Source organism: Sesamum indicum, linkage group LG4, assembly GCF_000512975.1.
Source record: "Sesamum indicum cultivar Zhongzhi No. 13 linkage group LG4, S_indicum_v1.0, whole genome shotgun sequence".
NCBI lineage: Eukaryota > Viridiplantae > Streptophyta > Magnoliopsida > Lamiales > Pedaliaceae > Sesamum > Sesamum indicum.
The window spans coordinates 9,291,430-9,319,219 of record NC_026148.1 but is presented as its reverse complement, the minus strand read 5'-3'; the positions used below and the strand labels follow the sequence as shown (position 1 = coordinate 9,319,219).

The following is a 27,790-nucleotide window of genomic DNA, read 5'->3' as shown; positions in this document are numbered from 1 at the left end:
AAATTGAATTGGTAAAATTATCTTTTCGAATCTTGAGTGGAATTTAAAGAACCGGTTTGAAATGGTTACCCGAAACATTCAGAATGTGAAATAAAGAAAAAGAAACGGAAAAAAAGGTGGGAACATGTAATAAGTCTATGATCATCAAGAAATAATTATGTCAAATCTTCCAATGGAAACACAAATTCCTTTAACCAAGGCACTATTAAGTTCATAATGCCAAGAACCATTAATTCAAACAACTCGTTTGATTTGAGTGATAACTTTCAAGAAGTACCTCAAGGAAGAAGATTTTGAGGCTGAGGGTGATCAGTCAAGGAGAGCGACGGATGCGGCCGGCTAAGACGATAAGGATTGATGCCATTGTAAAGTAGAGGGGTTTGGGAGTGGCTGCTCGATTTTCTCCAACATTACTTATATTGTGCTTCTGTTCTAATTTTGCTGTTCATCTGATATTTCTTTTTTATATGGGTGCGGGGGAATTTTCTCAACAGTAAGAAAATTGGACCATTAAATTGTAATTACAGGTTGGCTTCTAGAAAATCAATTCCATTTTTTGCAGTGGTATATTCAACTTGCACATCCCCAGTCAACAATCAGGACTTCTTAAACCCTCAACTCCTTCTATAGTAGGAAAAATGGCTTTAAAATCTATAGAAAGCATTGAAACATTTCAAATACAAGGGCATCCTTGTATGTGAGCCCCTCACCCTTGTCCTTCTCCAGGTGGTTTCTAGTATTGCTGGTCGACATTGAAAGTACAACACTATATTTCCCATACCTTCTCTCGATCACTTGTTTCTTACAATTGCTGGACAAAATAACAAAATTGAATTGGTAAAATTATCTTTTCAAATCTCGAGTGGAATTAAAAGAATCGATTTGAAATGGTTACTCGAAACATTCAGAATGGGAAATAAAGAAAAAGAAAGGGGAAAAAAGGTGGAAACATGTAATAAGTCGATAATAATCAAGAAATAATTATGTCAAATCTTCCAATGGAAACACAAATTCCTTTAACCAAGGCACTATTAAGTTCATAATGCCAAGAACCATTAATTCAAAGAACTCGTTTGATTTGAGTTGATAACTTTCAAAAAGTACCTCAAGGAAGAAGATTCTGAGGCTGAGGGCGGTCGGCCGAGAAAAGCAGCTGATGCGGCCGACTGAGACGATAAGGCCTGATGCCGTTATAAAGTAAAGGGGTTTGGGAGTGGCTGCTCGATTTTCTCCAGCATTACTTACCTTATATTTCTGTTCTAATTTTGCTGTTAATCTGATGTTTCTTTTTTATATGGGTACGGGGGGATTTTCTCAATGGTAAGAAAATTGGACCGTTAAATTGTAATTACAGGTTGGCTTCTAGAAAATCAATTCCATTTTTTGCTGTAGTATTTTCAAGATGCGCATCCTCAGTCAACAATCAGGATTCCTTAACCCCTCAACTCCTTCTAAAGTAGAAAAAATGGCTTTAAAATCTATAGAAAGCATTAAAATATTTCAAATACAAGGGCATCCTTGTATGTGAGCCCCTCACCCTTGTCCTTCTCCAAGTTGTTTCTGGTATTGTTAGTCGACATTGAAAGTACAACACTATATTTCCGAGTATCTTCTCTCGATCACTTGTTTCTTGCAATTGTTGGACAAAATAACAAAGCTCAATTGATAAAATTATCTTTTCGTGCTTCTTTCAATAGGTCCTTAGGGGCCATAGGAAATATTCTATTCTATCTTTGTTAAAGTAAAAGAATGTCGACTCCTTGGCTGCTACTAATGCAAAAACTTTTTCATCCGGCAGAAATTCTTGTCTTTTGGAACCGGGTACTGAAAGTTTTCAGAAATTGATGCAGTTCCTATATGGGAGATTGGGAGAGGGCTCTTGGAGAGACCTTTGTATACCATTCTGTACGGAATCATACCTAACTGGTTTTCAGGCTTGTCTGTGAGTTTGAATCTTGAGTGGAACTTCAAGAATCAGCTTGAAATGATTATCCGAAACATTCAAAATGGGAAATAAAGAAAAAGATAGGGGAACATGTAATAAGTCCATGATCATCAAATAATAATTATGTCAAATCTTCCAATGAAAACACAAATTCCTTTAACCAAGGCACTAGTAAGTTCATAATGCCAAGAACCGTTAATTCAAAGAACTCGTTTGATTTGAGTTGATAACTTTCAAGAAGTACCTCAAGGAAGAATATTCTGAGGCTGAGGGCGGTCGGCCGAGGAGACCGGCGAATGCGGCCGGCTGAGACGATAAGGACTGATGCCGTTGTAAAGTAGAGGGGTTTGTGAGCGGCCGCTCAATTTTCTCCAGCATTACTTACCTTGTACTTCTGTTCTTATTTTGTTGTTCATCATAAATTTTTTTTTATATGGGTGCGGCGGGATTTTCTCAATGGTCAGAAAATTGGACCGTTAAATTGTAATTACAGATTGGCTTCTAGAAAATCAATTCCATTTTTTTATTTTGTCTTTATTCTCAATTATTAATATTTAATGAAAATATTTGTCTTTAATTCTTTATAAATTTTTAAATAAAAATTAAAGTGTATTTCAATTAATTAATAGAATTATATGTTATATTGTTAATCATGTAAAATTAATTTGTTAAGACAATGTTCACTATAAGTTATTGACCGGGTATAACCCTATGACTTATTTAGTAGTTTTTGGATTAATCCATGATTAATTAGGTTGACCCAATATACATTGAAATTTTTGGCATTTTGATTACAATTAGTCAAGGGCCGCCCGATTTTTTCAGTTTTCTTGTGGCTTTTTTTTTTCGGAAAATAAGGCGATGAATTTCATAAAATAAAAGCATCCAGAATAAGTCACAGTTCTGAAAATAGAAGAAACACCAAGAAGAAAAACCCATGACACCTAACTAATCAAGCAACACTCCCGTCACCCTCTACATCCATCCAGACACTAATGGAACGTAAGCCTGCAATGTACATTATGGTAATTCTCTAATAGCACTTAAGCTTCCCTCCATCCACTACCTAACGTTGCATCCCAAAAAGTCCCTTGTCAGAAATACTTTGCCCATAACACTCTACTCAATAGCGCATTCGATCGAGTAATTATTCTCCAGCCCTGCTTAGCAAGTAATGCTAAATTAAAATCTTTCAAACCCCAGAACCCCAAACCCCCCTGCGACGTAGGCCAACATAATTTCCACCAGGCTACCCAATGAATGCGTTTCTCACCCCTCGAATGCCACCAGAAGTCAACAATAGCATACTTTAACTGGCGAATTAAGTGATTAGGTAATTGAAAGCATGACATGGCGTACGTGGATAGAGACTGTAGTACCGACTTAATCAGAACCCCTTTACCCACCTGTGCGAGTAACTTCGAATTCCATAAGTTAACTTGATCCCACAACCTATCACGTATACCTCTAAACAGTTCCCCCCTAGATCTCCCACTCGTCGCCTGTAAACCCAAATATCACTCATGAAATGCACCAAACGCATTCCCAAAACAATTGGTTATGGGACTTAAGAGAAAACATACTAAAGACAGCTTGCTTCACCTCAGCAGTAGTGAAATGCTCAGTTATGACAGGTTCATCTCCGCTGTGACCCGAGGCTGGATAGCTGATAGATACTCATTTATATGGGACTTTGTCGGTTGAGTAGAGCAGAAAATGTTACAAAACACTGAAGAATAATCCCTTGAAATTTATGTCTCACTCTCTTTCTACTCTCCCGCTTCATCGCACAGCCGAGTCAAAGTGTTCCACCATATTTGAGCCAACGCATATACATGAAAAAATTTGGCGTTTCTATCCCCATCTGCTAGCCAATGCGTCTTACTTCTTTATTGCCAATAAAGCCATAAGGTCTGTAATAATTATTATTTTATCTGTAATATCCTCTAGACCTGGTGACTGATCTATACCCAACAGTGGTATCAGAGCCCCGGGTTAAATCTCTGGCTCATTCGCCACAAAACGGTAATATTGTTCCTATCCTTATCTCCAGTATTCTATTACCTTTACTTTTATTCCCTTACCCCAAAAATCTTGCCACTGTCTTCACTTGGTCAGGCTTTTGAAGTCGTCGGGTATCTGGCTTGAGGGGTAGCTAAGGCTCCCAGTTATTGTGCTCAATATTCTGCTTTTATTTTTTTTATCTATATTCTGTGATTTTATTTTTTAAAAATGGCTGGATATAACCTGCAACCATTTGATGGTAAGTATGATTTTTCAATATGGCAACAGAAAATGAAAGGAATTTTGATACAACAAAAGGTGTTTAAAGACATTGATGGCAAATATGTTGAAAATATTTCTGAAGAAAAAAGACTTGAAAACGATGAATATGCTTACTCTTCCATTATTTTAAATCTGTCTGATTCTGTGAGGAAAGTTGGTAAACAAAATACCGCTAAAGAACTTTGGAAAAATCTTGAAGAACTTTATACTGAAACCTCTCTTCCCAGCAAATTGTTTCTGCTTATTTTTTAGATATAAGCTTGATTTATCTAAAACTATTGAAGAAAATCATGATGATTTTACTAAATTAATACAAGACATTAAGTTAACTAGAGAAAAATACATAGATGAGTATTCACCCATTGTATTGCTAAATGCTATACCAGTATCTTACGGAGGTGTAAAAGCTGCTATTAAGTATGGCTGGGATAATATCAATCTTGAAACTGTAATTAGTGGTCTCAAAAGTAAAGAAATGACAAATCAACCTAGCCAAAACCAAAATTAAGTTAATTATGTTAGAGGAAGAACTAAAAACAGGAACTTTAACTATAAGTTCAGAAAACACAATAAGAGTAGAAGTAGAAGTAGAGGAAGAAGTTCATCTAGGTCTAATATTCTGAAAATAAAAAGAGTGCTGAAAAACACAATTCGAAGAAAGACTTCAGATGCTATAATTGTGGAGGCATATATCATTTTGTTAAAGACTACAATTAAGTGTGTCATATATACTTATATATATTATTGAATGCTAGAGGAATGAAATAAAATTAATTGTGCATACATAATTGAGTGTGCCACAATTGCGACCAACAATTAGATAGCACACAAGCGGGCAGGTCTCTTCCCCATTTTCTGGTCTCCATCAAGGCCACAATCGAAGAACAAATCATAGCCAGGTACAAGGACGAGGGGAACAAAGTAAACCTTAAACTGTAAAGTTTACACAAACTAGAAGAGTTTTTTCAAGAACAAATTCATAGACGTCAAACAAAAACCCCAATTCAAAGTTACAAAAAAAAAAAGAAAAAAGAAAAAAAAAAAGAAGTGGACATCTTCTTCTTCTTCTCCAGAGGCTTAGTCTTTTTTCATATCCGAACAATCTTCACAGGAAAAATTGTAATTTACCTTCTTGTGATATGAGAAATGAGGAAAATACTTTATGCGAAAAAAAAATAGCAAATTATCTCATGTGTTTAAAAAAATGAAGCAAATTACCTCCCTATTAATAGTTTTGATAGGGGGTAATTTGCTTTATTTTTCAAAATACAGATGATACTTTGCTAATTATTTTTTCATAAGAGTTTATTTGCTCACTTCATATATCACAGGAGGTAAATTACATTTAACCCAATCTTCACAATTAGTTTTGATTTTGTTTGATTAGTGCACGTGGGAAGCAGACGAGGATAGGCTTGTAAATTGTCCTCATAAAATTTGTATAAAACAGATATCTCAAATCTTTGTCTGAATGGACTAGCCTAGTCGATAACTCAACCCACTTAATTTGGTGGATGAGTTATTCAAGTAAAACAGGTAAATAGACCCCAGCCTAATATATAAGCCCGAATCCCATTCAAACAAGCAAATGACCGTTTTTCTAGAATAAGACTAGTTATCCAATCTAATCCAAGTAAATAAATGGGCCTATATATAGGTCTTGCTAACAATATATTGTTAGGTATTTTATATTCTATCTATATGCATAAAAAGAAACCCTTTGTTTTTAAATATTATAGTAACATAATAACGTGTGTTTATCATAGGTACATTAATTAAAATTAGAAATAAAACCAAGTTACTGGTTTGTCATACAAACTATGAGTAGCTCAAATTAGAAAAAACTATGAATAAACCCTATCAGACGAGGTATAGTTGAAAATGAACTATGGGGCACTTATTTTTTACTGTCGATCACTTTTATTTAGTTGGAACCAATGTTAAATTTTTTTCTCTCTCCCCAATTTGAGTTATTTTCTACCACTTTCCTTTATATATTTTATGTTTTATATTATTTCAGAGTCATATTTAAATTATTTTGCACACACGTCCCCCGACCCAAAAATACTAAAAAATTACACATAAAAAGAAAAGTAATTTAATACTAGTTGATAAAAATAGATTACAAAACCATCTAACATTCAGAAAATGAAAATCCAAAAGAAATATCTAACTTTAGACTGACAAATGAATAGAGAAACCACCCCAAACCCAAACCCACACCCACACCAAAGAGAAACAGAATTATTTACCGAAAAAAAAAAAGAGAAACAGAATTCTACCAAAAAAGAGTAAACCAAAAATGGACCACCGGAAAATGTGTACTGATTCCACTTCTTCTACTCTGATTTCTCTCTATCTCCTCAATGATCAATTTTTAGATGCGCTCTTTCTTGGAGATTATGATAATAATTCGTTAGATCGGAAAATCTAGTGAATTATGTAGGTGAGCACCAATGCCAACAGCATTAGAACGTATGCTATGCCTTGATCTATCGCCGTTCCTGTATGAACAAACATTTGAAGATGATCGATCGAAAATACCAATCAAAAACACCGTATTTTAAATTGTATAAAATCAGGTTAGGTATAGAACAACGCACCATCGCTGGTGGCGAGGGGGGAAGGTGCGGGTGCAAATGATTTGACATCGGAGGAGGCAGCGACGGAGGGGAAAGCGACGGCGGCGGCCAACACCACTACGACAATCGCCGCCAAAGCTCTGCCGATCATCTCCATTTTATTTTATTTTTAACTACTTTCCACAGTAGTTATGATGCGATGATCAGAAAATGAAGAATATTTTTTCACTCCCTCTGCGGCGGATCGAAGGGTAGAAGCCGGTGGCCGACCGCAGAGAGAGGATCCTAAGCACGCTTTTTTCCCTTTTTTTTGGCCTTTTCGATCAAGTAATTGGAATTAATTTTAATTTCTTTTGGATGTTGATTTTGTTGAGGGATTGATATTTATAGATGAATGGGGTGGAGAAGAAGAAGAGGACGACCGTTATTCTCGTTGATGCATTTCAATTGTTGCCATCAATCTGTGATTATTTTGGGAGTTCTAAAAATGTCGGAGAAATTTTCAGCCTCTATTTTTTTTAAAAAAAATTAGTATTACCAGTTATAATGAATCATTCTAAACAGAAAAGTAAACATGTGATGAAGCTTGATGTTATAATGCTGAGGGTGTCTGCAATAATTTCTATATTTGTGGTGGAAATAACTATGAATATTTGTAAATATGAGTGTTTGGGAAAAAGAATTTAATATTTATAAGTTGCTAGAAATGTGTTTCAAACTTTTGACTAAAATTAATTTAATTTAAACAGTTCAAAAATAAAAAATATAAAATAATAACACTTTTTAATTTATTATCAGCAGTAAATTGATAAGCGCTTAAAATAAGTATTTACAAATACCCCTACTTGTTGAAAATAGTGCAAGTATTTTTTAGATTAAAACTTAATTATTAAGAATTTTTTTTTAATAATTCAACTATAGCTTATTGATTTGTGAAATAATTGTGAAAGACATTATTTAGGAAAAGAGGGTCGGATTAAACTTATTTAAAAAATATTAATAAGCTCATATATGTGTATTTAATATTATTGGAGAAAATGTTAGATCTTATTTTTAAAATAAGTTTTCATAAGTGTTTACATATAAATTAATCAAAAAGTTTAACGATATCGTGATTTAAATTGATGGGGTTGTAAAATTTAAAAATAAACTGGATATTCTTTTTCCGGTTCAAAGGATGTTTTAAATTCCCAATATTTTATTTTGAATCTTGTAAATTAAATTTATTTTTTTAAAGTTTTATCAATATATCTTATGAATTTTGGAATATATTACAAAATATTTTAGAAAACTTATGAATTCACGTTAACAGGCTTTTTTAAATTATATTGGAGTTAGATTGAAAGATATAATACCTTAAGTTATTTTACTGACAGGTTAATATACTCTATTTGGAACGATCGATCAATCAATGAAAATTTCATATTTCAATTAAAAATTAGAAAAAAATAAAGCAAAAGAAAATTCCCTAAATGATCAAGAGATGTACAACCTCAAATCGACATTCATCCAACACAACAACGCTCGCAAAATCATACAATCAACAAAAATGGCAGACTGGTGAACTGAACTCTTTCAGCACTTCTCAAATACTGTAGACTATAGAGTTTTTCAAGCAGAGTGGATTTTCCATCACACTTACTTCCAGATGTCGAACAAGCGATGCTGATCTTCTGTCACACTTTTCCTCAATATTACCGTAGAGGGATGCTTAAAGTATACAATTTATGTGGTGTGATTGTAGCGAGGCCAAAGGAAAGCACCCATGGCGAACCACCTTTTCTGATCAGCAGTGCCAATGGCCGGCAGCCCATACTGGGAGAGGAGGCAGTCGAGCTTCCACTCGGGCATGCTTTCATAGTCTTTTGCTGTGTACTTGGGATAGTGCAGAGGCATTTGGAAGTAGATACCGTGGCCACCGCACCTCTCTTTTCCCGGCTGGCGGCTGTCACCGCCTCCTTTCAGCAGCTCTGCTGAGGTTGAGTACTCCATGCTCACAACTTATTTGTTTTTGATCGATTCTATGGAAATGTTTGGGGCTGTGTTATATATAGAAGGCTTTGCGTGTAGAAAATGAATTCTTGAAGATCTTTTTCTCAAGAATATTTCACATATGAGTGCAGCCTACACGAGAAGTGATTAGGCCTTTGGATTAATTAGTCAAATAAACATGGAGGAAATTTTGGAGAATCGTGGCAAAATATTCTTGGGATGTTGGAATAATTGGCCTATCATTTTCCCAAATTGTATACCTATAATGTTGAGTATATAAAGGTTCTCTTCTTAATATTCCACGTGTACGGCTATTAGGTGAGATAGCAGGGCTGATTCTGGACAACTGTTTGCCTATTATATTTTAATTATACATAAGAAAGAACTGTTGATATCAAGGTTGCACGTCTCTTAGATGTCCCAGAAGTTGTCAAAGAAACATAAAAGTCCGAAAAATTTATTTCTAAGTTACTGATGATCCATCAGTTCTTGAAAAAGCAAAGTAGATTTTAGTATGACAAAAGATACCAGAACAAGCCAAAATTTTGATGCAGGCAATTAATCCGAAGTTTAAATATCTCTAACAAACTCAACCTTGAACAGGTCTATAGTGAGCAACGGTTACCACTTGGATCCAAGAGTACAACAGAAGGGTGCTTATACTGGTCGAAATGACCGAAGAAACTTAGAATTCAATCTTACATGTCAAAATAGAAGAGGCCTTCGCACAAAAGCTTTCTGATATAAGTGATCCAGTCATAGAAATGGTCGAGAAGAAGATATATACATTGGAGGGAGCAATAATAAGTTAAGTTGCGGAACCATTTGGGAAATATCTACATACCATGTTCTACGGAAGCCAAACCTCATTAAGGATGGAAAAAGGGGTCTTCTTCATTCTTGTAGATTTCAAATAATTGCTTAGAGTAGTGTGTTGCCAATTTTCTGCACTGCTCAACCCCCTTCACGTCGAATTCTTTCAGCTCTTCCACCGACTTCTTTACATCACCATGCGGATCTCCATCAGTGAGAAATTCAGCCAAGGCACTGCCACTGTAAAATTTAGAAAAGAAATGTTAGGGTTGGATTAGATCAATCCATAACCGCAGGTGACATAGCTTACAAAGAAACAATTGTTGGAGTGAATTAATAAACTAGATCAAGTTTCTAATGTTAACAAGCAACGGTTAGATCAGATACCAAATATATCTAATACTATTGATAAAACAGTCAATGACATATATTGCACTGATATCCAGACACTAAATATAAACACATAGAAACCTTACCTAAATGCATGAATTTGGCTGAACCCTCGTCCATTAAGGAGTATAGCTGATTTGCAAGATTTCTCCTCAGATGTTTGTTGGCGATAAAGAGCACATACTGCCTTCATGCATAGTTCAGGGCGTTTACCAAAATCAGCAAGCATATCTGCTTCATACTCCCACTTCATTTTGTCTTTTCTCCCCCTTCGAAGACCAGATATGACCTCATCATACTCCATACTACTCTCAGATACATGTTCTGAGTCACATGACCAATCACCCGAGGGCGTGTCAAGATTTTCACACAGATCTTCATGGTTAGAGAAGGAATCACTTTTTGAAACTTCTGAGGTGCTAACAAGAAATCCGCCCAAACTTTCACCTTCACTACTTGAATAATCCTCTTCTATATCATCTTCACACACAATGTCACTCATTTTTTCAGGGATTCCTATACTTTTTTGGCTTCCTGTGCTTTTATAAGAACATTTTCCTGAAACACCTTTATGTTCAAGATTTCCCACTCTAATTAAGCGTCGCCTAGGAGTAAGTTCCCTCCGGTTGTCCCCAGAACAAGAATCATCCACAGATCTTCTGTTCTGGAGATTATCTGAATTATGTGCAGACAGATGTTTACTCCTAAGTTTACAAATTGGAATATTGTCATCATTGTCGTTTTCACTCTCGCTAGTAACTATATAAGCAACTCCTCTCCTAACTTTTCTCCTCTTAGACGTTGGAATATATGGCTGTCTCCCAATGTAGCCAATGGTTTCCACTTCATCTATCTGGTGTTCAACAACTGCTGCACACCTATCTTTTGAGGTCAACTCCTTTTCACCAAGAGTAATTCCTAAACCAACATTGGTCGAACTTGAACTGCAGATCTGTTTCCCTCCCTTATTATCAACATTGGGTAAATGCACATCAGTAGTGTCAAGATCATCGCTGCTGTCACTAATGCCAAGTAGAACAAAAGGAGGTCTACCACCTGGTGTTGAGGGAGAAATATTCTTATGTGGCCTCCGGTCTGCAGCAAAGTCCAAGCATTTTCTAACTCTCGACTTTAATTTATTTTGGGGCGGCCCTTTAAATACATCACCACCTATATACCGCATAGACGATGGCGTATTAACTGGAAGGTTGCCTGCCAAAGAAGAGCAGACACGAAGACTATGAAATGCAATATGCCCAAATCCAAAGCACAGCAACTAAGCAGATAGATATAACAATGAAGGAATGTACAAATTATGTACCAACTAAATGTTGAACTTCATTTGCATATGTTTCTGGCAATAAGAATACCTGTTGCATCCTTATCCTCATTCGCTTTATTTTCGGTTTCAGCCCGCACAACTGATGGACCACCTAGGTCAATTGTCTTGGCTTGATACATCTCGGGCAAACCCGAACCCGTTTTCATCATTCCTGCAGACAGTCTCTTCTCCAACTCCATCACTTGCAACTCCAGTTTTTTACATTTCACTTTCCAAACTTCAACCTCGCTTTCAGCCTTTCTCTTCTCACACTCCAAAACATTATTTTCGATCATCAACTGTGTAACCTTGTCTTCCTCCTCACCATTTCCATTGCTCTTCTCAAGCTCTTGGTTCCTTTCCTTCAAGACTCTAAGTTCATCCTCAAGTTCGAGCTTTTTCAGTTCCATTAAACCAACCTTACACTCTAGCCACTCAATTACAGCATTTTTCTCCCCCATACCTATTTCTAAAAGTCCACATTTATCATTAGCTTTTGTTAATTTATCTTGCAATTCCAAACACCTAATGCACCCCTCATATTCTTTATTCAGTACCACTCCACTATCTACAAAGTCCTTATTTTCTGTCTCCAACGATGCTCTCCTCTTATCAACTTCCATTCCGGCATTCCAAAAACATAAACCCTAATTAGCAAAACATAAACGAAAAAGAACAAAACTTTGTTAGAATTTAAGCAATTAAAATGAAACCCATCTAACCAAACGCTGCATCGAAGCAAGAAAACTGCAAATAAAGTAACTTTCCCCAAATCTCTGGCAGAGATTCACACAAAATTGAAATGAAAATTGTGTGAACCGAAAAATAACCAAACATTTTATAAATAAACATAATATTAAACCAATTCTTCAGAAAAACACAATTACGAACGGGAATATGGAATTCACAGAACTTACGACGAGAAGAAGTGGGACGCAAGATCCCTAAGAGCAGCGGATATGGAACGACGTGGCCCACCACCGGTGCCGTTTATCTGATTTGTAATATGAACCGGTTGCTATTGTCAGATTTGTCAGTTACACTATGTTGTTAGCGTCGATCTGTCGAATTTGGGCATAGATTTCAGAGAATTAGATCAAAATCTTATACTATAAATTAATTTAAATAAATTATGAATTAAATAATCTTATAATATTAATGATGCTGCCTCTTTTATTTGAAGCTTATGGGGTATTATTTTACCTTTTCACATATATAATTCAATTTATTAATAAAGAAAAGGATAAAATAGTTTTTGAAATTGCAATAAAATGGGATTTCGAAAAATTGATTTTAGTGTACAACATTATAAGATATGACCAAAATCTTCATAACCAAAATGTTATAGATGTGAGGTTCATGGGTTCTTGCTGTAACGTTTAATATTGATATAGTACAGATTTTATATGTATGAAACATGATTTCAAATTTTATTATTTTTTTATTTATATAAATTAGTACATACACAAGTTATCAATGATTGGATTACATATGATATCGTCATGATATGGTAATCTAATAATTTATGATTATGTAGGTATAAATTTATATGGACGATATTAAAATTTTTTAAAAAAATAAAAAGAGAGAAACTGAAAAAGATGAAATTAGTGAGATATCAACTCTAGTGAAATATATGTTTAATGATGAGATAATTTTACACAGTACAATAGATTTGATCAATGTCCAAAGAGAGGAGGTAGCGTGACTTGTAAGAATTATGGTATTAAAAATTTAAATGATTGTGAATTGGATATTATTGATTTTAATAGAATTACAATATGAGCGGTTCTTTTAATTAAATGATCTTGAATTTCATTTAATAGATAATTTATCAGTATTCCGACTAAAGAAATACAATACCCAATTTGTTGCAGTGGCTGAAATCGAAATTATCCAAATTTTCTATATCAAGAGAAAAAAGTAGAATCACAATATATGGAAAATGGTCCAATTATTTGAATTTGAATGGAAGCAAAATTTGAAAAATGAACTTTGGTTGAAGATCATTATAAGTGCCGAAGGGACCAAAAACACAAGTAGACATTCTTGAAAAATTATGTGGGCCAATCTATACATGAAGTGCTTTAATTTACAATTTGCCAACCACTCTCCCTCACCAGTCTCCATCACACTCTCTCTCTCTCTCTCACTCATGGTAATAGGAGGAAGAGTTAAATAACCTTATTACCAACAAAAGTAAGAAAGATTTGTACGGTGTCACTGTCTGTCTCAGTCGACAAAATTAAAGATGAAGAAACAAAGCGAATCCCGCCAAGCAGAAGAAAACAGGCGACGTTGTCCAGATTATTATGCTGCAAACAGCCAAAAACAAAGTAGGTACATATATATATGTGTGTGTGTGGGTGATGATGTGGTTTGTTGCATAAAAGAGAGAGTTGTGTGGTTTCCATGTGTTGTTTTCAAAGGGGGCCTCCGCCTACCAAACTCGCGTTTCTGCTTTTAACGCTGCCGTGCCTCTGCCTCTGCCTCTGGTAGATACATCAATTAACCACGCATTTAAGGTAGCCTGCAATTTCGTAATTGTCTCTCATTCTTGAATATTCATGCATTTAAATTTCAGTTCTCATTTCATTTCTCTCTCCTCAATTATGTATATATATATGAGTGTGTAAAAATGTCGGAATATGCATGTATTTGCATGCGTATGTAATGTAATATGATGGCTGCTATAAATAAAGAATTAAGAGTGATAAAAGTGCTAGTAACATTAAACTCATAATTTCAAACTTATTCATAGAGTAATAAATCTGATGAACTCGTGATTTCAAACTTATTCATAAAATAATAAATTTGATTATTAATTCACATTATTTGACATCAACGAGGAAACAAGTGGGGCCGGTTGGGGGGGGGGACTGTGGAGGTATGGCAGAGGCCGGGAATCGAGCTGCTAACGGTGCAACTGATAGGAGGCGAGGGATTGGTGGAAGAGAAGAGTCATTATTTAGCAGTGATGTATTAATAATGCAAGACAATGCATCATACATTTCTTGGGACTCTCTTTAATAAATGGTGTGAAATGAATGAGGAGTTGGGAAAGCAGAGGGTAGAGGTCCCTCCACATTTACTAACCCCCTTCGTTTCCAACTTTGTCCCACGCATACCAATTAATATGTCTTACGAGTATTGCAATATCTGATTGAAAGAACCGTTATTGAGACTTGGTTCCGGCAGGCCACTCCCCTTTTCCCACACATATGTATATAAGTGTATAGAATTCGTGTTCTAGTGAGGTTTATTCCACAATTTTATGCAATATGTCAAAACATAAGCAATTGTCATAAAAGGCAATACGAATTTACTCGCAAAACGCACAACTTAATTTGCTTTTATTCCTCTATTTCAATTCAAAGAAGTATGCTTGCCTACAATTTTCTTTACCAACTCTCCCAGAATGTATAAGTTTAGGAAGATTTGTATAAGAGACAACGTGCTGCAGTTGGCATCCCCAACAGGTGGGAAAATTGTTAAGAAACCAACTAAAAATTTCTCAACTTTTTTGGAATAATCAGCAGTTACCCTCTATTATGTAATATATAGTTGTCTTGGGGTAAACAAAACTACCTACACATACCCCGCACATGCCTACTTGAGTTGTCTCTTGCCTAAGCCTGCAGTTGTTCACCAAGCCTTGGCCTTTGCCTGCTAAAACCTATCGATAGTGTACACACCATTAGGCCGTCCTACACAAACCATCTAACATCCTATCGGGCTTTATCCATGTGCACAACACCTGACCGTCTCGTACATTGACATTGAGCACCATCGATATTCGTCCACCATTTTCTACAATGCCTGATGCACTTGATTAGTCTCAGGCTATCGAGATAATAGCAAAAGTACTCACACGATGCTAAGAATCCCCCCTAATGATGCCCCATCCTACCTCTAAGGTCCACATGTCCGTCCATAATGGGTCAAGCCATGCACCATCAACCAATGTTTCCCTACCATAGTTTGGGTTTCAAAATTGGCTTGGGCTGGCCCATATATAGCTGGGGAAATTCTAATCCAACTCGATTCGATTAAATTTAAATTAATTATATGACGAGTACAATACACTTATCGTATAATTAGTATACAGTTGGATCAAAGATATGAATAAAAACTTTCCTATATAGCATGTAATTAAAGTACTTAATTTAAGTTCCAAAAGGGATATGATGATGTCATAGAAAACAGGGGATCATTCATCCTCATAAATGGCATTTTCGAAGTGTCCGTTTCCTGTCAGAATTTGCCTTAAACTAATGGCCACTCTGCGCTGGCAAAGTATTCAAATCTTTGCATACTTAAGAATTACTGTGTACCTTAAACATAAACCAGCTTGAGATGACATTAAAGAAAGAGAAAAGGTAATAAGAAAAAGGATATATATTCCAAGGTAGAAAGAAAGCTCGAGAAATTGCCAATTAGAAAATGTGTTGGATAAAAATACACAAACAGGTTGACGTCATTTTCTTCGTTCAGAACGCACTCCCATGCAGCACCAGCACCAGTTGCTCTTGTTACCTATATTAATTACTGCAAGAGACTCTCTCTCTCTCTCTCACACACACACATACACACACAGAGTCCATATGTAATAATTATGCAGAATCGTACTGTGAAAGAGAGTAAATGTAAAATAAATCATGAAATTGATACGTGAAATGAATTCGAAAAACAATGTAAGATCGGGGTTGGCACGGACATGCCGTGTCTGCTCATTCAAAGCCTAGCTATCTTCTCCAACCTCCCCTTCCTCACACACACAACTTGCGCATATTGCTTCCTGCCCCATCATCATCACCATCGCCCTTAATTTACTCTCCACCCTCACATACACATGCATACATGCATATATATACATGGGTATATATTTTTTAATGTACTACTTTGTCGTTTTTGATGAATTTAAGTTACTGCTGTAATAGATTCATGTTTCAAGCTTTACTTGTACGTACGTTAGACCAGTACACTGGCAGTCACTTTACCATGGTCTCATAGGATTAATGTTGTTTTTCAGTGGACTGTTAATGCTCTAAGTTTCTTGTTGTTTGCTTGTATATATACGCATGTTAGAGATGAAGGCAGACCAAGTGCCAGTCTGCAAATTATTACAATTGATAACGGGACGTATGCATGCATGTTCAAATCTTGAATTTCAATGAATTGATTAATTACAGTTAACCAATACTGCGTTTGTATTGATTTAATTACTTGAAGTCAAGTATTTCAGATTCACAGTAATTAATGAATCCTCTGAATTTGTTTGGATAATTTAAGATTCAAAGAATTTCAAAATACTTAAAACTCTAAACTTGAATTATATAATTTTGTTAAATAGTGTGATGGATTTCGAAATTCTCAACGTCAGAGTATTTGAAATACATTTTTCAAATCGTTCGAATCCATCAACCAAAAATCAATTGTCTTATTTAATTCATTGAAGCTGCCACCAGTTTTTAATATATAAATATTGGCTAGCTTATTTAATTCATTTGAAGCATTCATCACCAACTGTGAAAGATAGCACTTTACAGTTGATATGATCTTAATAATTACATGAGCGCTGCATGCCGGAATAACTACATATATCGACAGTTCCGCATTTAGGGCCTAATTAAAAATGGGTAAGGGAATGCAGGAATAACACTGAAGATTCAACAAATACTTCCTTTTGTACCCATATTCAATGTCTACTACTCATACTAACTGTAACTCATTCATCCTTGCACAATACAAACTCATCAAGAAGCAAGGAAAACAGCTTAGTTATATATAGCTTTCATTGTAAAATAATATTACATCTCGTATTTTACGTAATATGCACTTATTACACATCGTGATAACCTACGTCTATGGATAAATATTTTTATACTTAAGTAACGAAACATAAATATTGTATGTATGTAACATCTAGATACTAAACGAAACACTACTCAATGTCGAAATAATCATGTATAGTTGAAGTAAAATAAGAATAGCAGAATTACAATTTTGGTCTTGTAATTATAAGACACTAGTATTTTTTGTCATGTAACGTACTCTATTACACATTTGGTCGTCATTTCTTAATGAATTTAGAACACAACATCTCACATTTGTTCATTTTTTGAAAAATTTAGTCACGTGTTAACAATTTTAGTTTTCTTCCCACTGGAGCAAATATCATTATTTATCACCAACATTGTCAACGTAGGACCAAATTTGCCATAAAAATAACAAAATATAAAATGCTCAAAGCTAAATTTGTTGAAAGAATGACTAAATATATTAATAGAAGTAGTTATATAACCAAAAGTGCTACCAGCCTATAGTTATAGAATAAAAAATGTAATTTTGCCGACAAAAAATTACCAACCCTAAATTTATCCCAATTAATTATTAGAATCCTTTCTGATTGGTAAAGTTAAATTCCCATTACATACGTCATTATCAAGAATTGAGAAGGTACACAAGTCATTTATATAGGTATAGCCATTACTCTATGCCACAAACCACACTGTCTCTCCTCTTGAGGAACAAAACCCTCTAAGGATCCCCACTCTTTTCATCTGCCCATAGCCTTTTCCACTCCAATGTCACTCTCTTCTCACATTTCCATGTGATATTTCCCAACCCCACTCACCCCCTCAAAATCCAACTCTATAAGTCTCTAAAAATCATCCATATCTACAACCAAAAAGTTATAAGCCCACAACCCCATCTGAATTCTGAAAGAGTATTGATGGTGATAGTTTGGTCCCTTTCAAATCAGCTCATATAACAATTTCTTGGGCCCTTCTAGCTTCTACTACTGTTTTTTGGCTTTGTCTTCTTGGTATATCCAGACAAGCCAAACACACCTTTTTTCTTTCTTCGTTAATCAGTCGACGTTTCTTGAATCTCTTCTTGCAGCATTAAAGTTGTGTTTTTTGACTCTTGTTCGAAAATGGATGGTGAGAATTTGTCTGAATTTTTCGAGGAATCTGACTTCTGTGATCATGCTACTAATTTCTCCAGTGCAGATGATATTTTTAGTATTCTTGAAGCTTTTGAAGGAGCTTCTGATTATAGTAAGCTGGTAGCAACCCCGCTGGGAGATAACTCAGCAACCGGTCTAACTGCAGCCTCATCAAAAGATGGAGAAGAATCAAATGAAAGCTTTGAGTTCCAAAAATCAGCTTATTACAATACTGCTTTCCAAGAGTCTGAGACCGAGCTCGAAGCTGCTTCACCAAAAAGTAAGAGACAGAAGCTGAATGCTGCAACAGCTTCTGCTTCTAATTCGGATGAAGGGCAGCAGAGAAGTTCTCACATAACGGTGGAGAGGAACCGGAGGAAGCAGATGAACGAGCATCTCTCGGTGCTTCGCTCGTTGATGCCTTGCTTTTATGTCAAAAGAGTATGTCCTCGTCAGCTTTAGCTTTTGCTGCTGCTTAAGTTGAAGTAGGTTAATTTCCTGTACTTATCTTGACATTTGTAGCACAAATAGTAGGTGCAAAATGTGTTCTAGCTTATTGCTGCTCGTATCTGGGATGAGACCGTTATATCGTCCTAAATTTCGTGGTACTTTTGGTAAATGATTCATGTGACATGATGTCTATCTTGAATCTCATGGCCTACAGATGTATACCTAAAACAAATTCAGATATTCTTGTCTTACATAGTTATAATGTCTTTGGTTTGTCGTAAATTGGTTACTAGAGGTTGTACATTCCGATTTTCATATGACATGTAATATCAATGTCGATCTTGTAATGTGTACTCTTGTTTCTTAGGGTGACCAAGCATCAATAATTGGTGGAGTAGTCAATTACATCAATGAGTTACAACAACTTCTACAATCCCTCGAAGCCAAGAAGCAACGAAAAGCCTACACCGATGTTTTAAGCCCTAGGATCCTCTCAAGCCCGAGACGTTCGCCACATCCCTCACCCCTCAGCCCACGGAAGCCACCATTGAGCCCAAGATTGAGCTTGCCCGTGAGCCCGAGAACCCCCCAACCTAGCAGCCCCTACAAGCCTAGGCTGCACAATCTGCAGACTTCAGGCTACCTCAATTCTCCATCTCTTTCAAGCCCGGTCGAGCTTTCTCCTTGCAATTCTTCCACTTCTTCCAATGTTATTGACAGCATTAATGAGCTCGTGGCGAGCTCGAAATCAGCTGCAGCTGAAGTTGAAGTGAAGTTCTCGGGCCCGAACCTACTGCTTAAGACAGTTTCCCATCGCATTCCCGGCCAAGTTGTCAAGATAATCTCTGCCCTGGAAGAACGTGCCCTCGAAATCCTCCAAGTTAACATCAACACCGTTGATGAAAGGATGCTGAATTCTTTCACAATTAAGGTACAAATTATGCAATATTGCATGCAGTTTAAGTTCATCTTTCTTACTTACACCTGCATACAAACGCCCCCCACCCCACACAAGCACACACAGAGACAATAGCTGATGTCTTGGATCTGTCAAACAGTACAAGATTCCATAAAAATCCAAGCAGATCATGAACAACTGCATATATTCATGTTTTTCTCTTAAAAATTTCTTCTGAGTGAAGACAAGTACATAGTTTTCCCCGAGATGGTCTAATTGACAAGCTCGAAATAGTACGAAAATTCTGGGCCAAAGATAGAACACGACATGATACACCCAAAGTCGCTTTGATCATTAAAACCCGTTTTCAAAAGAAACGATAATGTACTGTGAATTTCACTGACTGGGTCGTCTGCCATTGACATGTACATTTCTTGAAAACAACCTTTTACCGCACATGTTTTTACCGCAAGTACTACTATTGTTTGACTTCTTGTATGAAAATTATGGTTAATAGTTGAATCAAATTAGTCATATAATAATTACATTATACTTATCATGTTAGTTGAATCAAATTAGTCATATAATAATTACATTATACTTATCATGTCATATAATTAATTTATTTTTTTAATTGTATACTAATTATATATAAATATATTACATTTATTATTTAATTAATTCTAAAATTGATTTGAGTTAGAATTTTCGATCCTTGTAACACAACCGAAATTTTGTTTACTTTAATGCTGTTTGAAGTTAATTAGATGGGACCCTTTTCTTGGCTTGTTTTGATAGATTGGAATAGAGTGCCAGCTGAGTGCGGAAGAATTGGCTCACCAGATTCAGCAGACATTCTGCTAACACGTAGAAGCGCGATTGTTCTTGGAAAATGCGACAATAAAGCAAATGTGGGAAAGTAACTATTAACCACCACTGCTGTTTAATTAGTGTTAACATGTAGTAAGGATGTAGTCGTAGATTAATTAATCAGACATGGCTGCTTTGTGTTTTGACGTGACTTTTGTGCTTGCTGTGAACCTTTTCATATTCAGCTCTTTAGCAATCCTACATGAATGTTTTTGTTTCTAATAAGGGCTCTTTTTCTTAAGGTCAAAAAAATTGTGGAAAACTCAATATGCTAGATTTTATCCTATAATTTTAAAAGAATTCATGTATTAAGGACAAAAATTATCAGAATTTGCTCAAATAATTAGAAAAGTATAATGACACGCACGTTACCATTTTAATTGGTGCATTTTTTCAATTATTTTTGTCATTAACGCGTGAATTTTTTTAAAATTACAGGACAAAATCATCAAAATGGATTCGTCCACTATTAAGATTATTATCCCCTTATTTATATTACTAAATTGAAATTTTTCTCGATAATAAGAAAAATATGAAATTCAAAATTCTTACTATTCGACACAGGAATTAAGATGTTGTAAATCCATGGCCAACGAGGTACAAAGCTTAATTTCTACTCTTTCTTACAGTCCACTAACTATCACCTGCAAGAAACTAACCAAACTAATTAACCTTAATTAACGCAAATATCAAAATTGTACAAACAAATTAAATTTCCAACTCATGTCTTACGAGAACAAAATTCTTGCTAAATACCGACCTGCTTGTCTAAGCTTTATTCAATATCTTTTCCTTTCCTTTTAAAAGAAAAAAAGAGTTTAATATTTAAGGATAATATCCCGGATTCCCAAAGCTAAAATTCGGGTCGAATTCTGATGACCCGAATGGGAAGTTTGCACCAACGGTAGGGGAGTTGGTGGCAGAAGTCACAGCTGCAACAATTGGGCTGAGTTCAGACTCTGACGTGTGGAAATTGGGAATTAATTCTGTATAATTATCGTTGGTGACATTCATCGAAATCGGGTAATAATCCGACCCGGATGCTGCAGGGGACAACAGATTAGGCGAATAATTTCCTATAACATTGTCGGGGTTAATGGTTGATGATGAAGGGAAGTTAAATGGATCCAACGGTGGGTTTTCCTCGGTGCCTAAATCATGGGTTATAACTCTAAGACTTGTTTGGATCTTGAAGAGTGGTTCTGGACCTGGTTGACGTTGCTGGTTTTGTTCGGACCGGGCTCCTAATTGGTGCGGGTTCTCGGATAGGGAAAGTGGGTTCGGGTCGGGCATGGATGCTGTGCATGGGTTGATGGTATTACTTGAATTTGGACGTGGGTTGCACGTGTGCTTTCTTTTGTATGTGATTTCGAAAATGGTCGGGTCATCATCGGATCTTTGGACCTGTTTTGTTGCCATACAGCCCTGGCTGTGCCTATTTGTGCATCTGTAGTACCCTCTGCAAAATCAACAATTTTTCGATGATAAAGGGTCCAACAATCTAATTCATACCAATTCAAACCCCACACATTGAGAAAAAATAAATAAGTAAATAAAAAGACTATAATATTTGTGGGAAAAAATAAATAAGTAAATAAAAAGACTATAATATTACATTGAATTGTTAATGAGGTTTAATTTAATTAGCGGGGTTAAGGTCCAATGATTAAAAAGTCAAAGATTCGATCCCATCAAATATATAAATATTGATCTCCTTTGAGAAAATAATACTTTTGATTTCATGACACTTTTTTTGTTAGATATTTTTAACAAAAAAATAGCAGCAGCCATTAGGGCGTTCTTTCTTTTGGTCTCATACATTACGATCGATCCCATAACTTTCAAAAGATAGCACTTTTGGTCCTATGCATTTAACGACCACGTGGTTTTTTTCGTTAAAACGTAAATATATCATGAGACCAAAAGTACTACTTTTTAAAAAATACGCGACCAAAAATAATAATCACGTAATCGATGGGACCAAAGTGAAATGACCCTATGTTACGAAACGAAAAATGCTCTTTTCCTGTCTACTTTAGTTATAATTTTTTGTCAACTATAATAGTAGTTATCAGTTAGTTATACATATTTGACATTAATAAATTTATTCGATTGTTTGTTGAAGATTGAAATTTATAAAAAATAATTATATTTAAACCCCCTCACTATTGCTCTTTTACACAAACCATCCCTACCTTTTGAACAATTATAAAAATTATCCCTAACAGCCTTTAAACCCCAAAATTGCCCTTGTTGATCAGGTCAAACTTTAATTTATTTTTTCAATGATAAAAATATCAGCAGGATATATATTTATAATTATCAAAAGGTAGAAGGGGTATCAAAATAATGTATAGGGGGATTACTTTAACACTCTCTACCTTTTGGTAATTTCAAAAACGCCCTAAGAGCTCTTTGTCATTGAAAAAATAATTTAAAGTTTTGACCTAGTCAACAAAGGCATTTTTGAATTTTAAAAGTCGTCCAAAGGTTGTTTCTGTAATATTTGAAAAGACAGGGATGATTTGTGTAAAAAAAACGATATATGAGGGGTATAAATATAATTGCCCCTGATCTTCTATTAAGACATTGACTAGGAAAGTAGAAACCATTTTAAAAGAAATTATTCAGAAACAAATGGATCGATTTGTACTTCAGGAACAAACATAAAGAAATTGCTCACTTTTATCTTAAAAGGTAAATCAAGTGTCTCAGATTCAAATTATGCCAAAAATATTTTTGGCTATCGAAATAAAAAATAGATAAAAATAAATTGCGTAGGACAGGAATTTGAACCTATGTCAAAGGTTTAGAAGAACTCTGTCCTATGCATTAGACAATGGAATGCAAACTTATCAAATAAATAAAAAAGCAAAAATCAAATTTACTGCAACAGTCAAAATTTTCAATACAAGTTTGAGCAAGACTCGAACAAGGACAAGGAAGCGGTAGTTGCGAATTTTAATACTACATGCATGCCCAATTAATTAAGCGCGTATTATCATTATTATGAGTAAATGTGAAGAATAGTGGTCCACGTTAACGCGCTCTCAGAAAATTCTAAACTGAACCTTGTGCTTTTTCCTATGATTACTCCACTTTTAATTTCCTAATATAATATGTTACAACTTTCTTGCCTCATTAAACTTTAAAGTACCATCACCCAGAACCAACTATTATATGCACGTTGTAGAAAAGTTTATTTAATTGGGTAAAATCAAGTCCCCTAACTATAAAGTCATTGGTTCAAATTTTAATGTTGTGTTGATATTGATTTATTTTAATAATAATTATAAATTTAATTTCGTACAAGAAAATTTTAATTCAGATTGAATTTGGACAAATGATATGTAAGATTGTTAATAATTAAAACTTAGAATGCAGTTGCAATTCCTGACCTGGGATGTTTTGCTCCCAGGATGTCTTTCTGGCCGTACTTCCTCCAACCATAGCCATCATCCAGTTGACCCTCGATTCCTATTCCTTCCCACACTTTCACTTTCTCCGTCCACTTTTCCGCTGCCTTTCTGCAAATACATAAACACAAAACATCATTAATTTACACTCATCACAATCATAACCATAATTACAATTCATACATATAACTGAACATCTAGAAATATATCCAAATTAACCTCTTCCTAGAAGCCTGATCGGAATCATCACTGTGAGGACTGCCGGGAGAATCCGACACCGTCAGCGCTGGCCCCTCGGAACCACCGGGTCGGCTAAACTTGAGCATGGAGAGTGCTTGGTCGTACGAATTGAGAATTCTGTGGAGCAAAAAGTCCCGAGCTTCGTGGGAAGAGGAGTGCACGTTATTGAGATGGATTTGCAGCTGCTCCGCCAGTTCCCTCCCTCGACTCAGCTCTTTCACCAGATCCGCCGGGGAACCCTCCATTTCCAAACCGGATAAAAGGGACTCAAACGGGATTAAAATTGTTGTGAAACAACGAGCACGACCTCGAGCATTGGAAGAATAAACTAAGAAGCTCAAAGTTGCCTCCCTGTGGAGTATAGTTTAGCTGTGCAGTTTCTGAAATCATGCAAATTATAATTAGAGAAGAGGAGGATGAGATGTGGATCAATTATTTCTAAGTTGATGAAAACTAATTCTTTGTAAATGTGAAAAGTTGATGAAGAAAAACAAGTGTGGATGAGGAAATGAGGTGTGAGTTGAGGATGTTTTGTATATCTGCATATATATATATAGGAGGGGGTGGGGGTGGGGGTGGGGGGTTAGTGTTTGAAAGGGGAAAAGGGAGGGAAAGACAACAAAGAGCGGAAGAAGAATAGTATGGAGTTTTGACTGAGGAAAATAGAAGTAGAATAGAAGCAAGTGATATTGTTGTTTGGGGTGGACTAGACTGGTCTTTGGTCTTAGGAATTTGTATTTTTAGCAAATTAAGTCAAATGCTGACCCCTTCAAACTTATCATAATTACAATTCCTACCCACACCCACAAACAACTTTTAACATAAAAGTTCTAGAAACAACGATCTCAATTTTCTATTGATATAGAATTAATATTGTGCTGATATTATATATATTTGCAGTAAAAGGTTCAGACTGTTTGAATCAACAAAAAAGAAAAGACAGATCTGCACTACACTAATTGATCATAGGAAGTCCTAATTTGACATGTTAGTTAGTAGAACATGCTACAATTATTAAGAATTAATAAAACATCAAAATAATCCCTAATTAAATAATATGGATACATTCTGGTCTATCTAGCTAAATTAAGTGAAGAGTAAGAGTTGCGAGCTGTCGATATTGGCAAAATTGAGACCCTATAACTTTAAAATTGTAGGTTTGAACTTTATCAATGTGTGGGATAATTCTACTTTAATAATAATATTAATTAGATATAATTATCTTATGTTGACAAATAATACATGATTGTTATTATTGTTAGAATCTATTACATATTAATATTTAATATTAAATTCAAAGGAAAAAAAAAAAAGTTGGCCGTTGATTGACCGTCCAAAAATTCATTCCCATACCAAACCAACTATGTGTGCGATTGATGATTATAAGGATATTATAAGAGGAGTATTATAGTAATAGATTTAATGCAATTTATCCCGTATCATATTGTAAATGCGTAATTATTTATTTATAAAAAAATAATTTTAATATATCTCTCTATATTTTTTAAAATAGAATAATTTACCTTTATATTTAAAGAGGTAAAATACTTTATTTTAAAAAAATATATAAATATATATATATATATTTTTATATAAGAGGATAATTTATTCGTTTACAATATCATAGAATTTCTTGCATTTTTTGTTTTAGTAATAGTTGTAATGCATTTCGATGTAGTCAAGATTCAGAATTTGTGTATGTATATATTAGTATGGTTGAGGGGAATGGGAGAGAAAAGATGAAGTCAGAGATGAAAGATGCGATTCTACTGAATTCGGACTTTAGTTGCTAGTAATTATTGTGAAGACTGAAGAGAAAGGGAATCGAATCTTCAAACCTCGTTACGCGTAGGTAGGAAACAGTACTGTACCCAACGCTGGACTGTAGACTATGATTAATAAATATAATTTTCATATTACTAATAATTTTGTGATGACGTGGTCTGACACATCTTCCCAGTTTAGGGGATATATTTAAAGGGCGCGGTCAATTTTTTTTAATCAAATTTCTCATAAATATAAATATTATTTGAGATGCATAATAATTTTAAGGATAAATTATAAGGGACTTTTTTAAAATTTATTGTAATTATAAATATATTTTTGTTAGATAGAAAGTAATATAAAAAATAAATACTAATTATAATTTTTCAAATCATGAAAAGTATGAATAATTTTATACTAAAACTCAAGAACGGTAATGTAATTATCCTTTATTTAAAATATCGTGGGCAATTGATACGATCAAAAATTAAAATTTTCCACTTCGAGATGGGGTAGGCTCCAAAATTGAGGGAGAAGAGAAGATTTCTATTAAAATTGTTAACTTGCCTTTTCCATTCCTTCACCTTCTCTTAAATGGAGAGGATTGTTGGTATGTTTGTTTCCTTGTTTTTTTAAGATCATCCTAAGAGTGGCATTAATCTATCATAAGCATATCTATTACATACATACATATATATATATAAGTAATAAGGGATACTAGCAGAGGGAATATCTATGTGGGCTGGCATTATTTTATAGCTAGATTGGGCCATTCTGTTGGGCCTAATTGTTGCCATAAGGTTTTGGGCTAGGGTCTTTGAAGCCTCATATTTTTCTTGGCCCATGTCATATCGAACCCAAACGAGAAGACTTTAGTAAATGGCTGTAATCAGGCAACGATTCGATTCCGAGCCTATCGATGAACACAAGGTAGGTCCCACCACCCTGAGTCATATATTTAACCCAATAGCTTGCAACCACGTTTCCCGATCAATATCCATAAGCTCTTCCGTATTATCTCCCAACCCGTATGCTTCCATTCTCTACTAGAGTAACTAGACACGCAAGCACTTCACTCGTATGATCCTAGCCTACGGCATATCCACGTCACCACATTTTCTTCCTCAGTCCACGTGGAAAGCTCGCTGGCCGTTAGGATTCGGCTCCCAGTTCGCAGCCGTAGATATTTATAGCAGAAAAGCTTGTCGATGCCGCCAAAATTCAAAGCTGTATAAATTATTTGGTGAATTGAAAATCTTCTTTTCAGTTTGAATTCTGATTTTCCCACCATTTTTCGTCCTATTGGATTGATCGCCGGAGTACTGTGTCCCGTTGGTAAGCTCAGCTTCGTGGACTCTCTTTATCGCTCGTTCAGGTACTGTTCTATGCGTACTGGACATTAGCTTTCCATACAATTGGAATATTTTTTTTCTTTACATGCTTTATTATGTGATCCTCTTGTCATTTAGCTAAAATCGCGTTATTTATCAGTGATCATATGTAGAATAGGATAAGTTCTTCCATTTTGATGCAGTATTTTGGTATGTTGTTTCTTAAAATTTGTTTCAGCTCATTTTGGATTGAGCTAATGTACCAGTTGTGTTATCCTAATGATCAATGATCTGATTAAGTATTGGAATTTGTGATTGATACACTTTGCAGAAGTTGACAATTGAGAGCTTTCTTGTTTGGCAGTCAAGTTTTCTGGATCACGCATATTGAGCATGGGAGTTGTGGCTGTTTCTTCTGCTGCGCAAACTCCCGTGAGATTGAACGCAAGGTGTTCGACTCGTGCCTCTTCACCGAAAAGGCGAGTAATGATATTATCATTCAAAGACGATAGAAGTAAAAATACATCTCTGAAATGGAAA

General features: G+C 35.2%; 4 protein-coding genes and 1 long non-coding RNA gene across 5 annotated transcripts in view; 2 read left to right on the top strand and 3 right to left on the bottom strand.

The window, feature by feature from the left end:
• LOC110011883 lies at positions 6,320 to 7,178 on the bottom strand. The gene is made up of 2 exons (XR_002286988.1): positions 6,835 to 7,178; positions 6,320 to 6,735 (listed from the first exon to the last, which is right to left on the bottom strand). It is a non-coding gene; the product is annotated as an uncharacterized LOC110011883 (long non-coding RNA).
• Positions 9,450 to 12,429, bottom strand: LOC105160385. The gene is made up of 4 exons (XM_020693414.1): positions 12,247 to 12,429; positions 11,379 to 11,976; positions 10,095 to 11,220; positions 9,450 to 9,858 (listed from the first exon to the last, which is right to left on the bottom strand). The coding sequence occupies exons 2-4, from the start codon at positions 11,950 to 11,952 to the stop codon at positions 9,675 to 9,677; spliced, it is 1,884 nt and encodes a 627-aa protein (XP_020549073.1). The 5' UTR covers positions 11,953 to 11,976; positions 12,247 to 12,429; the 3' UTR covers positions 9,450 to 9,674.
• Positions 17,848 to 20,624, top strand: LOC105160384 (transcription factor SPEECHLESS-like). The gene is made up of 3 exons (XM_011077728.2): positions 17,848 to 18,722; positions 19,099 to 19,662; positions 20,428 to 20,624. The coding sequence occupies exons 1-3, from the start codon at positions 18,270 to 18,272 to the stop codon at positions 20,491 to 20,493; spliced, it is 1,083 nt and encodes a 360-aa protein (XP_011076030.1). The 5' UTR covers positions 17,848 to 18,269; the 3' UTR covers positions 20,494 to 20,624.
• Positions 21,033 to 24,683, bottom strand: LOC105160383 (probable WRKY transcription factor 30). Its single transcript, XM_011077727.2, has 3 exons — positions 24,135 to 24,683; positions 23,898 to 24,026; positions 21,033 to 21,958 (listed from the first exon to the last, which is right to left on the bottom strand). Exons 1-3 carry the CDS (start codon positions 24,398 to 24,400, stop codon positions 21,325 to 21,327), a joined length of 1,029 nt encoding a protein of 342 aa, XP_011076029.1. The 5' UTR covers positions 24,401 to 24,683; the 3' UTR covers positions 21,033 to 21,324.
• The window catches only part of LOC105160679 (RNA polymerase sigma factor sigE, chloroplastic/mitochondrial), a 2,929-nt gene continuing 2,751 nt past the window's right edge, over positions 27,613 to 27,790 (top strand). The window contains 2 exon segments of the mRNA XM_020693528.1: positions 27,613 to 27,776; positions 27,779 to 27,790. The exon segment at positions 27,779 to 27,790 is cut by the window's right edge and continues 95 nt beyond it. Coding sequence (XP_020549187.1) covers positions 27,644 to 27,776; positions 27,779 to 27,790 — 145 coding nt within the window. The 5' untranslated portion in view covers positions 27,613 to 27,643.

Excerpts from the sequence above, each read along its gene's own strand:
- LOC105160384 (XM_011077728.2), top strand. The coding sequence starts at position 18,270 with ATGGATGGTGAGAATTTGTCTGAATTTTTCGAGGAATCTGACTTCTGT. Across the intron at positions 18,723-19,098 it reads CTTGCTTTTATGTCAAAAGA|GGTGACCAAGCATCAATAAT; the intron begins GTATGTCCTCGT and ends CTTGTTTCTTAG. Across the intron at positions 19,663-20,427 it reads TGAATTCTTTCACAATTAAG|ATTGGAATAGAGTGCCAGCT; the intron begins GTACAAATTATG and ends TTGTTTTGATAG.
- LOC105160385 (XM_020693414.1), bottom strand. The coding sequence starts at position 11,952 with ATGGAAGTTGATAAGAGGAGAGCATCGTTGGAGACAGAAAATAAGGAC. Across the intron at positions 11,221-11,378 it reads TGAGGATAAGGATGCAACAG|GCAACCTTCCAGTTAATACG; the intron begins GTATTCTTATTG and ends CTTCTTTGGCAG. Across the intron at positions 9,859-10,094 it reads AGCCAAATTCATGCATTTAG|TGGCAGTGCCTTGGCTGAAT; the intron begins GTAAGGTTTCTA and ends TAAATTTTACAG.
- LOC105160383 (XM_011077727.2), bottom strand. The coding sequence starts at position 24,400 with ATGGAGGGTTCCCCGGCGGATCTGGTGAAAGAGCTGAGTCGAGGGAGG. Across the intron at positions 24,027-24,134 it reads GATCAGGCTTCTAGGAAGAG|AAAGGCAGCGGAAAAGTGGA; the intron begins GTTAATTTGGAT and ends ATGTATTTGCAG. Across the intron at positions 21,959-23,897 it reads CTGGGAGCAAAACATCCCAG|AGGGTACTACAGATGCACAA; the intron begins GTCAGGAATTGC and ends TTGATTTTGCAG.